Raw genomic sequence first — 12,554 nt, 5'->3', positions numbered from 1 at the left:
ACTAGTTTGGGAACCCAGAACAAATTATTTAATCTCTTGTTACTTCTGCTTCCTCATCTACAAAAAGGGGGATATATACCATACCCTACTCCCAGACTTGTGGGGAGTAGAGCAGTTCACACACACTCACCCCTGCTGCTGGACACCCAGCACGTACCACTGAGAGCACTCACGGAACGTCAGCCCTGCATGTGGTTGGTACCATGGCCTAGACAGACGTGGTTCCATTGGGAGGGGAAAAAACTAGTCAGTCTTCATGCTTTGTCTCATTTTTCTTCCGCTAGAACAGGGGTGGCAAACTTTTCTGTCACGGGCCACACAGTAAATATTTTGGGCTTGTACTCCAAATGGTCTCTGTTCCAACTATTCAACTCGCAGTTGTAGCTAGAAAGCAGCCGCAGACAATCTGTGGCTGCTCTCAGATGGGCGTGGCTCTGCTCCAGTAAAACTTGACTTACAAAAACAGGCAGCAGAACAGACAGCAAGCAAGCCTCTCTCCCATCCCCTCCCCCCACGGCCACACCCGCTTCCATCTGACTTGACCAGACACCTTCTTCCCATTTCTTTCAAGGCGGCTGAACAGGTGGCATAGGAGCTTCCCCTTTGCAGGCCGGGTTCTGTGACCCACGGGCTTCTACCCTTGGAACTTTCCCTGGGGCCAGACGTAAGCAGGTGGTCTGTGGGTCAAGTGATCAGCCTGACAGAAGGCTGGAAGCCAACCTGGGGTGCTCTGAGCTTCCTAGATATGAGGAGTTCCAGTTGGCCATTTTTATTGAAAAACATCTCTTTAGCTAGAAGTTTTAAAACAAAACAGGATAGAATTTTCCAGCAAGAACAGAAGTAGAAGGAAGGCACTTCGGTTTCAAGCTCACATGAGAAAGGGCCACTGGCTGATCCCTTGTCAGAACCATGGCCTCTGTGTTCTGTGGCCAGCCTGGGCGTTGGCTCCTTCGCTCTCCTGTTTACTTCAAAGGTCCACTTAGCTGGATCGCTCTGCATTCTGTGTTAATAAGAAGCGTCCCCTACTCCCATAGGCATTCTGAACCCTTGACAAAGACTAGGCCGTTCCTGGGTCCAGACAGCTGACTGCACCAGCAGCGCCATGCCTCCTTTCTTCTTCCATATGTGGCCTCCTGCTCTCTGGGGGGCTCAGTCCCATTGCCGGGAAGACTCCTGGTGCCCCATGAGACTCCGAGGGCTTCACAGAGGTTTGCAGCCCAAGTGCCATCAGGGCCCAGCTGGTGAGATGCAGGCTTAGCATGGGCTCCACACTGTTCTGCCTGTCCCTTGCTGGCGCAGACTCTTGCACAGGGCTCTCCTTCACTGCCTTATCGCCATCTGGCTTCAGGTCTTCACTGGGAGGACCTCTTGCTCAGTTCAGCACAGCCTGCATCAGAGGCCGGGCTCTGCCACTGTGGGGCACCAAGCCAGCAGCCTTCCCCCCGGGGTAAGACAGAGCCGGCAGACTTGGAATGGGCGCTCCTCCCGTCCTGCGGTCACGCTGCCTTACACTGCCTCTTCCTCAGGTCCTCTGCCAGTGGTCCCCTGCCACCAGGAGGAAGCTTAGAAACAGCATAGCTGCAGTTAAAAGAGAAATCACTGTTGGGAAAGCTCTGATCACTCCTCAACCTTATTAGTTGAAGAACCAGAGGTTTCCTGCATTCTAATTCTGGAAATAAGGTTTAATAAGTGGCTGCAAGAGATGCTTCAAATAGAAAGCTGGGTTTGTTGTTGTTTTTTTCTTAGCACTGTCCCCATAAATAATCTGTGCGATAACAGGCCCTGTGAGCGTAGATTTGTCCTTCCCAGGAAATGAGAGTTTGGGTTTTGTACTGTGCAGGGTCTTAGGTCCTGGGTTCTGGGAGAGGTGGATCCAGTGGTAGGACATAAGTCAGGAGAAGCTAAAGCCTTCTTGGGCCATCAAGAAGGAAAGCCAGAGACTCAGAGAAGCAGCAGAACTGTTTTCAGTGCTCTCGCTGTACGCATATAGGTGGGAAAACCACAGCAAGTGGCCCCGGAGGCTGCTTGGCCATGTACACCATTCCAGGTCCGGCCCATCCTCTGTCTGTCTTCACCTCAGGTTTGAGCTGATGCGCATGTGCTGGCAGTACAACCCCAAGATGAGGCCTTCCTTCCTGGAGATCATCAGCAGCATCAAGGACGAGATGGAGTCTGGCTTTCGGGAGGTCTCCTTCTACTATAGCGAGGAGAACAAGCCACCCGAGCCAGAGGAGCTGGACCTGGAGCCGGAGAACATGGAGAGTGTCCCCCTGGACCCCTCCGCCTCCTCGTCCTCCCTGCCGCTGCCCGACAGACACTCAGGACACAAGGCCGAGAACGGCCCAGGCCCTGGCGTGCTGGTTCTCCGAGCCAGCTTTGATGAGAGACAGCCTTACGCGCACATGAACGGGGGACGCAAGAACGAGAGGGCCTTGCCTCTGCCCCAGTCTTCGACCTGCTGATCCTTGGATCCCGAATCCCGTGCAGACAGTCACGTGTGTGCACGCTCGGCGGGTGGGGGGAGAGAGTTTTAACAATCTATTCACAGCCTCCTGTACCTCAGTGGATCTCCAGAACTGCCATTGCTGCCCACGGGAGACGGCTTCTCTGCAGTAAACACATTTGGGATGTTCCTTTTTTCAATATGCAAGCAGCTTTTTATTTCCCTACCCAAACCCTTAACTGACATGGGCCTTTAAGAACCTTAATGACAACACTTAATAGCAACAGAACACTTGAGAATTGAGTCTCCTCACTCTCTTTCCTTGTCTCTTCTGTCATCTCTCTCTCTCACCCCAGTCTCTCTGGTCTCTCTCTCTGTCTCTCGCCACTCTCATGTCTCTTTCTCACACCTTTCTCTTTCCTTCTGCTTCATAATGGAAAAACATTTGCCGCAGACCCAGCCGGGACACCCTTTTTATCAGATTGAGGAAATAGTGTCCTCCCTGTGGCCCCACATTGCCCCTGTCACCGTAGGTCTTTATAAAAAACAAGTTGAGACGGAATTTTTTAACTATATCTCTCACCTTTTTAGGGACATGAAACTTAAAAAGGGCCATCATTCATCCAAGGTTGTTACCATTTTAACGCTGCCAAATTCTGCCAAAACCCTGAACCTTCTCCCTCACAACCCCTGCACTTGTTTTCTTGTTTCCAGAGGCATGGGGCGAGCATGGTGTCTGGGCCCTCCGTTTAAGCGCCACGCTGGTGATGCACTCCATCTGATCATCCCCTGGTGTTCTGTTCAAGTCTCGCGGTCACACAGGTCTGATTGCTTCTGACTAGGTTATGTTTTGGGGGAACTGGACAGAATGGGACTTTCTCTCAGTGAAGACGGGGAGAAGCTGAACTGGCTTCCTTGCCCCACCTCCTCACCCCCACCTTCTAGCCCCAGGAATTCTGGAGAAAACAGGCCCTGTCGAGAGCCTGGAAGACAGGCTCTGAGTAAAGGTCGTGCACGTGCCAGTCTCCTGTCCCCACCCCAGCTCCCCTCCCAGCCCCCAAGGACACAGATGGGAAGGGGTTTCCAGGGACTCAGCCCAACTGTTTATGCAGGTTTGCAAGGAAAGAAATTCAAACACCACCACAACAGTAAGAAGAAAAGCAGTAAATGGATTCAAGCATTCTAAGCTTTGTTGACATTTTCTCTGTTACTAGGACTTCTTCATGGGTCTTACAGTTCTATGTTAGACCATGAAACATTTGCATACACATCGTCTTTAATGTCACTTTTATAACTTTTTTACGGTTCAGATATTCATCTATACGTCTGTACAGAAAAAAAAGCTGCTATTTTTTTTGTTCTTTATCTTTGTGGATTTAATCTATGAAAACCTTCAGGTCTACCCTTCTTCCCTTTCTGCTCACTCCAAGAAACTTCTTATGCTTTGTACTAGAGTGCGTGACTTTCTTCCTCTTTTCCCAGTAATTGATACTTATATAACATAATTTGCCATGAACTGTTTGATGCCTTTTGATAAATACATCCTCCCCTCCCCCCAGCCCCACCCCGTCAGTTCTGTTCTAACCCGTAGGCTCTGTGGGCACGAGGCTGGTGAGGGAAGGCGGTGGGCAGAAGGCGGCGCCGCCCCTGGCCACAGTCCCGGGGTGCCACACGCCCCTACTCAGCCTGCTCTCACATAGCATTTGAGTCTGTTACAGTGCAAGACATGATACAAACTCAGGTCAGAAAACAAAGGTTAAATATTTCGCACATCCTTGTTCAGTGTTGATAGTCACCGTTGTTGAAAAGCCTCACCTTCTCTTTCCCTTGCCTTTGTTCTGGTTGTGACACACATCTATCTATTTTTTTAATTCTTGGGTACAACAGCAGTTTTAACTGCAGACACTAGGTATTTGGATTACTTTTTTTTAATGGATATTTAATCCTTCCATCCCATGAAAAACAGCTGCTGAGTCCAAGGGTGCAGCGGAACGTGGTCCAGCGAGCCCCTCTGTGGCCTTCCGCCACCACCCTCCAGACCGACCTACCTGTCTTTAGAACCTGAAAATCCCCAGGGTCCTCCTTGGCACTTGCGGGGAGTGAGGCACAGGGGCGCATCCTCGGGGTGTCAGCAAGCCCACCGCCCAGTCTACCGGCCTGAGGACCAGGTTGGGGCAGTGCGGGCACCAAAGTGGCCGAGGAGCCCATGCTCACTCCCAGGGGACCAGAGCCCTGGCGCTGGCGCGCTTTTCCTTGGCCAGGAGTCCAAGTCCTCGGCCCGGGGGTCTTGTTTTGTTTAGTTTTTAGCACTTCTCACCAGAGTGATGACAGCACAAGAGTTGCTTCTGGGATGGAAATGTTTATGAGTAAGAACAAAGTTAAAATACAGTGATTGCTAGTTGTGACTGGAGATTAAACACAAAAAAGGAAGTTTGTAGTGCTTTTTTGCTTGTCAGTAGTTTCAGTCCCACGATTTTCTCTAGCCTCTGTGCCATAGTTTTTCCCTTTAAAAAAATGAAAAAATGAAAAAAGAAAAAAGGCAATTAAGAAGGAATTATATGTAGGAGTTTTCTTTTAATTTATTTTGTGATACCAGTTTCAATCACTGTAGAGAAGCCCCATTATGAATTTAAATACTGAGAAGAGGGTTTTTGTGTGTGTGTGCGTGTGCGTGTAAGACAGGACAGTTTTTGTTTTTTTGTGTTGTTTTTTTCCCCAAACATTTATCTACCTCACTCTTATTTTTTATATGTGTATATATAAAAAGAATACATCTCACATTTCTCAGCACCTGACAATATGCCGTTGATACTGGTAACCTCATCCACACCACAGGCCGCACGCACCAGGTGAGGCAGGGAGAGGCCAGGCTGCGTCGGGGGCGGAGCAGCACTCACTCCCTGGGCTCCTCGCAGACCGCTTGCCTTCGTCTGAGATGTCTTGTTTTGCGTTGCTTTTGTTCTTCTCCTACCTTGTTTCCTAGAGGCTGTGAGGTGTTAGGATCCCCTCCCAGCTGGCCCTTGCCTGCTGTGAGGGGGGCGCGCCCAGCACGCAGTGGAGGCCTCCAGCCGGCCCAGGCTGGTTGTCTTTGAAACCAACTACTTTGTGCAGATTGAATGACGAACATATTCCATCATTGGAAGAGCAGTGGTGACCCAGGTTTTGAGGGTAGGAAGTGCCCGGGGGCAGACAGTCGCTGTTGGAAGCCCACCTGGCAGTGTGTGGGTTTGGTTTGCAGCCCTAGCCCCGGCCTGTGCCCCAGCAGGTTCACGTCGGCCGGGCACCGTGTCAGCACTTTGAGAGCTCGGTCCACCAGGCCTTCTGTTCAAGAATGCAGAGGTTCCTGACCTAACAGCCAGTCCCACGTAGAATGTACAGAGGACAAAAGTCCCCTTCTCTCTCTCCAGACTGTTCTCCAACATTACCCTCACCACTTCCTCCCCCAGGGGAAAACAAAGATGTACCAAACCTTTGGGCTGGAAAGGGCTGGTGGTCGGCACAGAGCCTCCTTCTGGGGTGTCATGCCTCCCGCCAGGGCTGTGCCTCCATCCCGCTGTCCTGCTGCTCACAGGGGTGGATGGTGCCTTCCCCATTCCAGCAGCTGCTCTTACAGGCACTGGTGATTTTATCTGGGAAACATGGTGGGGGTTTTCCCAAAGTGTGGATGGCTCCTTTAAAGTTCCAGTACTGCAGTTAAGCTCAGGAGCATTTTCCCTCCTGCAAGAATACTACTCTCCTTTCCCAAGTCCCCTGGGATCGTAAGGTCATTGAGAAATACTGTTCGATCAGGGTTTTCTTCTTCCACACTGTAGGTGACCCCTTGAAATAGTGGCCTCTCCTCTCTTTTGCACATACCTACCGGTTTCCACAACTGGATTTCTACAGATCATTCAGCTGGTTATAGGGTTTTGTTTAAACTGTCCGAGTTGTTGGTGTCATTTTGTTTTTGTTTTATGTAGGTGGTTTTTCTTTAAATAGAAAGAAAACACTAATAGCATAGTGCCCATCATAACAAATGCTTCAGAAACACTTAAATAAACGCGAAAATGATGCTTGTGTGATGGTGCAGTCATTTTACTGGACCAAACCACCCACCTTGACTATACCAAGGCATCTCTCCACAGTTCTAGCCTAATTTTATGCTCATTTCCCCACCTCTTCTTGATTTTTCTCTTTTGTATGCTCCAAATAATTTAATCTAGCTGAGTTGTGGCATTTTCCATGCAACCTCCTTCTGACAGCAGCTCACACTGCTTGAAGTGACATGAACCACTGAGGCACATCATTCAATTGATGTGAGCGTTAAAACATTATCACACACAGCCCTTCCCTGAGGCAGCAGGAGCTGGTGTATTCTGGAGACATTGTTGAACTGCAGCTGTGTGAGACCCCGACCACCCCAGGTCTCGTTTATGGGATGTTGTGACATTTGATACACAGTTGGAATGAGCTTTCCTCCTTGAAGATAGAAGACCGTGTTCGTGGCCAACACTGGCCTCTCCTTCCAGCCTGTTTCGTATGACTCGGAACAACACTGCAATGGTAGGAAAAGTGGCTTGGTAAAACAGAAAAGTGGTTATTGTGGAACTACCCAATGGTAAAATACTTGGCATGAAGTCATGTGTTTCGGTTGGGATAACAGATTTACAAGCCAAGTATGATGCCAAATTCTAGGCCAATGTGTTCCACCGAAGCGTCTTTCTCAGCAGCCCACCTCTGGGGTGGCAGGTGGCTGTACATGATACAGGCCGCTGTTGTGGCAAGGTCACACTAGCTCAGATCGGTGAGAAGGCTAGGATGCTTGGTCCAAGGTCCTCAGCTGTCACTGTTGGGTCCTCCCAAGGTGGCCAGACAGTGTTGAAGGCAACTCCTTTCCAAAACGTAGGCACCCTCCAGTTGACAGTAATGCTCCATGGTATGCCTTGGCCCATTCCAGCAGTCCCAGTAATGCATTTAAAGTTTGGGGTTTGTTCTTTTGTTAATGTTACTTTTGTGTTTGTCAGCTGTCTTTTCATTTCCTGGGCTAAGCAGCATTGGGAGATATGGACCAGAGATCCACTCTTTAAGAACCAGTGATGAAAGTCAAACTTTCTTACTCCCCTCTGACGTAGTTGGTGGCACAAATGAGAACTTCGAGAGAGGATGTTGTTAGATTGAACCTCTGTTGCCAGAGATGCTGAAGATACAGACCTTGGACAGGCCAGAGGGTTTCATTTTTGGCCTCCAGCTTAGATGACTAGTTGGTCATTTAGAGAAAAAGCAGATGAACACTCCTTGATGGTGGAATGATCAGGCAGTAGGAAACCGTTAACGGGTCATGACACGACATGAAGAGAAGAATTGCGAGCAGAAGGGTACAGGGCTTGGAAGAAGTGTGGGCCATGTTCTGAACTTGATGGTTTCTGAAGGTTTCTGAAGGTGTTTCAGACCACATCAAGGCTCAAGAGTCATCCGTGGGCGTTTGGTTTCAACAAATAAAACTAACATCCTACTTTGGAAACTGTTATCGCGGAGTTAAGTCAAACTGTTCAAGAACTCGAACTGCATCACACCTGTCAGTTGTCAGTTCTGGGGCATGACTTTTAGAGTTTTGTTTTGTTTATGCAAGAACATAATGATCACTCATCTGTATGTCCACGTTTGTGTGTGTCCACATCTTTCTGGTAAACATTGTTTTAATTAGTCACTCATTAGCGTTTTCAATAGGGCTCTTAAGTCCAGTAGATTACGGGTAGTCAGTTGACGAAGATCTGGTTTACAAGAACTAATTAAATGTTTCATTGCATTTTTGTAAGGACATAGAATAATTTTATAAAATGTTTGTAGTTTATAATTGCCGAAAATAATTTAAAGACACTTTTTTTCTCTGTGTGTGCAAATGTGTGTTTGTGATCCATTTTTTTTTAGGACACCTGTTTACTAGCTAGCTTTACAATATGCCAAAAAACGATTTTTCCCTGACCCAAGACGTGGTTCACCCTCTTTTCTCCCATGCTTTGTGCCCTAGTTTATAACAAAGGAATGATGATGATTGCGGTAGTTCTGTATCTTCAGTATCTTGGTCTTCCAGAACCCTCTGGTTGGGAAGGGGATCATCTTTTACTGGTCATTTCCCTTTGGAGTGTAGCTACTTTAACAGACTGAAATAACCTCATTGGCCAAGGAAACAGCAGAGGTGCTGAAGTGCAGCGGCGCCCAGGGCGCTGCTGAGCATCTGGTCTGGTAGCTCTGGCATTTGCCATTGTTGCGCGATGCCTGGAGATGGAACGACTGGACCGCACAGCTAACGGTTTGCCCAGTGACCGCCGCACACAGACTTAGCACACAAAAGAGGATAATTCTGGTGCACGCAGGCCGTTTGCCTACATGCCCTGTATCATGATCAATGCTTTGTTAAAGCAAGGAAGAGACCCTATTTATTTTTATTTAAGGCAGAACACCGAAGATACATTTTTCCAATACAAAACAAGTTCTTTTTAATAAAAACTACACAAAAGTTTTTTTTGTTTGACTCCATTTCCTCTAGCTCCCAGTGGATTATTGGCCATGTTCTACACAACTCCACAAAATCCCCATCACTGGAAACATCTGGATGTTTTGCACTATATGGGAGAAAGGTCCAGAAACAATTTGGTTTTTGTTTTCAATTTTTCATTCGGATCTTTGGCGTTGCGTAGACACATCCACAGGTGGAATAGATGCTTGGCAAAAACACCTGTCTGCTTTCTAAGCCAGTGAGGTTGAGGTGAGAGGTTTGCCAGAGTTTGTCTACCTCTGGGACAGAAAAAAATCAAACCAGAAGGCGCGATGGAATGGATGCATCGCAAATAATGCATTTTCTGAGTTTTCTTGTTTAAAAAAAAAAGTTTTTTAAAAAAAGGAAAAAAAAAGGTAATAACATGGCCAATTTGTTACATAAAATGACTTTCTGTGTATAAATTATTCCTAAAAAAAATTCCTCTGTTTATATAAAAAAATCAGTAGATGAAAAAAATTTCAAAATGTTTTTGTATATTCTGTTGTAAGAATTTATTCCTGTTATTGCGATATACTTTGGATTCTTTACATTATGAAAAAAAGAAACTTTGTCTATTTTGAATGGCTGAAGCTAAAGCAACTTTAGTTTCTCTTACTCTGCTTTTTTCTAGTAGTTAAAGTACTACCTGGTTTAAGTTAAATAAAAGAATTCTGTATGCATTTTTGGTCTCTGATTCTGTTCCCCCCTTTCTGGAAGAATCAGCACGCTTCTGAGGCTGGGAAGCTGAGCTACGGGTGGCATTTGTGTTCACACATGTCGCTCGGAGGTGTTCCGTGTGAGACTCTGCTTGCTTGCTGACAGCTGAACCTTCTCAGCATGCAAATTGCTGGTGAAGTCAGGGAAGATATTCTGTTTCTGACTCCATTAAATCAGCTAGGAGAAAATTTGAATACATAAAATACAGAAATCTGTATTTCATTTTTGACTGATTTGTAGACTTTTCCTATACCTTCCACTGACTAAAGGCAGGCCAAGGCAGGTTTGATCTGGGTGACTGGGGCAACGACTTAAAGTCTTCACGCTTCCTTGTCCTTGTTGGTACCTCATGGCCAGCGCACCTCCTCAGAGGGTGCCAGTGAGAACCGCGGACGGGCACCAGGATGCGGCTCCCAGGAGGTCCTCAGAAATGTTACTTACTTTCTGGCTGATGCTCTTGGCCTGCCCCAGGGCCTCCAGAATCCAAGCATCATTATCTTTGTCAGGGGGAAATGGTTATGGTAGGAAATGTAAATTATATGTTCAAAGGAAACAAGTTGTGAATGTTCTAGAATCATCCCAGAGACGCTTAGACACATCAGGAGGACAAAGTGATCATTCACTAAACTTTGATCATGGGAAATTATACTCCAGTAAAAAAATGAGGCCCCCAGATAAAGGGCTAAATGACAAGGGTGGGCAGTAGCCAGAAACCAAAGGCCATGCTTACCAAAGACCTGTGAGTCTCATGAGGATTTGGACCTGAAAACAAAAGGCCTAAGAGGGTGCTCTCTCAAACTTTATGTTGCCCCAGGGTGTCTGCTCACGCTTGTCACAGAGTGCCTGGCACTCGGGAGTCACTAGATGACCGGTGACTAAAGGCAGCTCGTTTCCGAGGCTCAGATGGATGTCTGGGCTGTGGGTGGGGTGGAAGCAGGAGTCCGGTGTGGCCCTCCCATGTTCCTGGTTGGTTGACGCCGCACGTCCTGATTGCCATGGTGTGTTCCACACTTGTCCTCAGCCAGAAGGAGCAGCAATTTCTCTTGAGGCTGAAGGTGCTGGGTCTTTCGAAGTGTTACAACCTCTCCCCACCGTGCCACTTCTTAAGACCACAAACCCAGCAGGGCTATTGCTATATTTACCCTCACAGGTCCAGCTACCAGCCCATACTCAGGAAGCTGTGTATTTTTATAGTGTTCTCTCATCGCTGACTGACTTTCACATCCATTCTCTCCCTGGATCTCCACAACAACTCTGCAAAGGAAGCATTTTTATTACTCCGTTTTACAGACAGTAAATACACAGACATGCTCAAGACCCCCCAGCTATTAAATGTCCAACTGAGGGCTCAGCCTTTTGAAGCTGTGTCAACTTTCAAACTGACTCAGAACTGCCGCATATCAACCCTAACTAAACAGACCCCAGTGTGTATCAACAGGGGATGGCAGACCACTTAGACTAGCATGTGAACAGGCCCTCTGGAGTTCTTCGTAAAGAACTTTGGAGGCCACAGAGGGGGCGATGACGGGGACATTCATCAAGAGGGAGGTCTGGGCCTCCCACCTGGATGACTTCTAAAAGTTTGTAAAATATGTATGATTTGGCACTAAACAATTTGAAATAACACTGGAGCCAGGTCCCAGAGGCCCCCTGCTTGCCACTGTCCTGAGACAGGAGTTAGAAGAAGGGGGATCCAGGGCTCTGGGTAGCAGGTGTTTGCCTACAAATATAGAAGACTCTCCACATTAACAACCGTGCAGCCGGACCCACGCATACTGCCCAGACCATCCCACCCCACTTGCTGGCTTTGATCTGCTACACTGTGACTTTGATCGGTTTTATGTCAAATGAGCCAGTTTAATTTGCAAAGGGAGTCCTGTAAAGTCTACTCCAAAGGCACAAGTATGCTGAAGGGCTAACGGCAGGACAAGCAAGGCCTGCCCAGTTCTTTTATTACTAAGTTGAAGATGCTTTCTCTTACAGTGAATGAATCTGGGCACTAAGTGACAATGATTTTTTTAATGTAATTAAGTGGGAAATGATAGTTGAGAGCACACCAACGTAACAAGAAATTTCCCAGAGCTTAGCCACCTTCAACCCCTTCCTCTAAAGAACAATGTTGCTAATGGGGTTCCCAATAGAAATTTGCCCCCAGAAAACACAGGACAAGCAAAACCTTGCTATGACCACCTTGGCACAAGACCCAGTACAGTGGCATACAGGCAAAATGAAAGATGCAGAGGGGAGATTCTGTTTCTAAAAAGTTGGGGATAGTACTGACCATGGCAGAGAAGCTAAACCTAGCTATTGACCTTTGCTTTAAGACCAAATGCTACTGGTCAGAATACAAAATGGTATAGCTGCCATGAAAAAGAGTATGGCAGTTCCTCAAAAAATTAAACATAGAATAACCTTATGATTCAGCAATTCCACTTTTAGACATATACACAAAAGAACTGAAATCAGGGACTCTAACAGATATTTGCACACACCAGTGTTCCAAGTAGTAATATTCACAAGAACCAAAAGGTGGAAGCAACCCAGAGTCCATGAAAAGGTGAGGGGATAAACAAAATGTGGTCTATACATATGATGAAATATTATTCAGCCTTAAAAAGGCAGGAAATTCAGACTCATGCTGCAACGTGGATGAACCTTGAAGACATTATGCTGAGGGAAATAAGCCAGTCACCAAAGAACAAACGTGATCCCGTTTATATGAGGTCCCTAGGGCAGTCAAATTCAGAGATGGGGGGTAGAATAACGCTTGCCAAGCGCTGGGGGGAGGGTGGGGAGAAAGACTGTCTAGTGGGGACAGAGTTTCGGTCTGGGATGATGAGAGTTTTAGAGACGGATGGTAGTGATGGGTGCACAAGT

The 12,554-nt window shown here is 47.2% G+C and overlaps 1 protein-coding gene across 1 annotated transcript in view; it reads left to right on the top strand.

Moving 5' to 3' along the window:
• Window positions 1-8,469, top strand: part of IGF1R (insulin like growth factor 1 receptor) — a 290,964-nt gene extending 282,495 nt beyond the window's left edge. The window contains exon 21 of the mRNA XM_014849602.3: window positions 2,081-8,469. Within this exon, the coding sequence (XP_014705088.2) occupies window positions 2,081-2,462 (382 nt within the window). The 3' untranslated portion in view covers window positions 2,463-8,469. The remainder of the gene's footprint in view (window positions 1-2,080) is intronic.
• The last annotated feature ends 4,085 nt before the right edge of the window (window positions 8,470-12,554 follow it).

The sequence above is a fragment of the Equus asinus genome, chromosome 2 (genome assembly GCF_041296235.1).
Source record: "Equus asinus isolate D_3611 breed Donkey chromosome 2, EquAss-T2T_v2, whole genome shotgun sequence".
In the NCBI taxonomy this organism is placed as follows: Eukaryota; Metazoa; Chordata; class Mammalia; order Perissodactyla; family Equidae; genus Equus; species Equus asinus.
The sequence above is the reverse complement of the archived record's forward strand: the minus strand, read 5'-3'. Positions and strand labels throughout refer to the sequence as shown.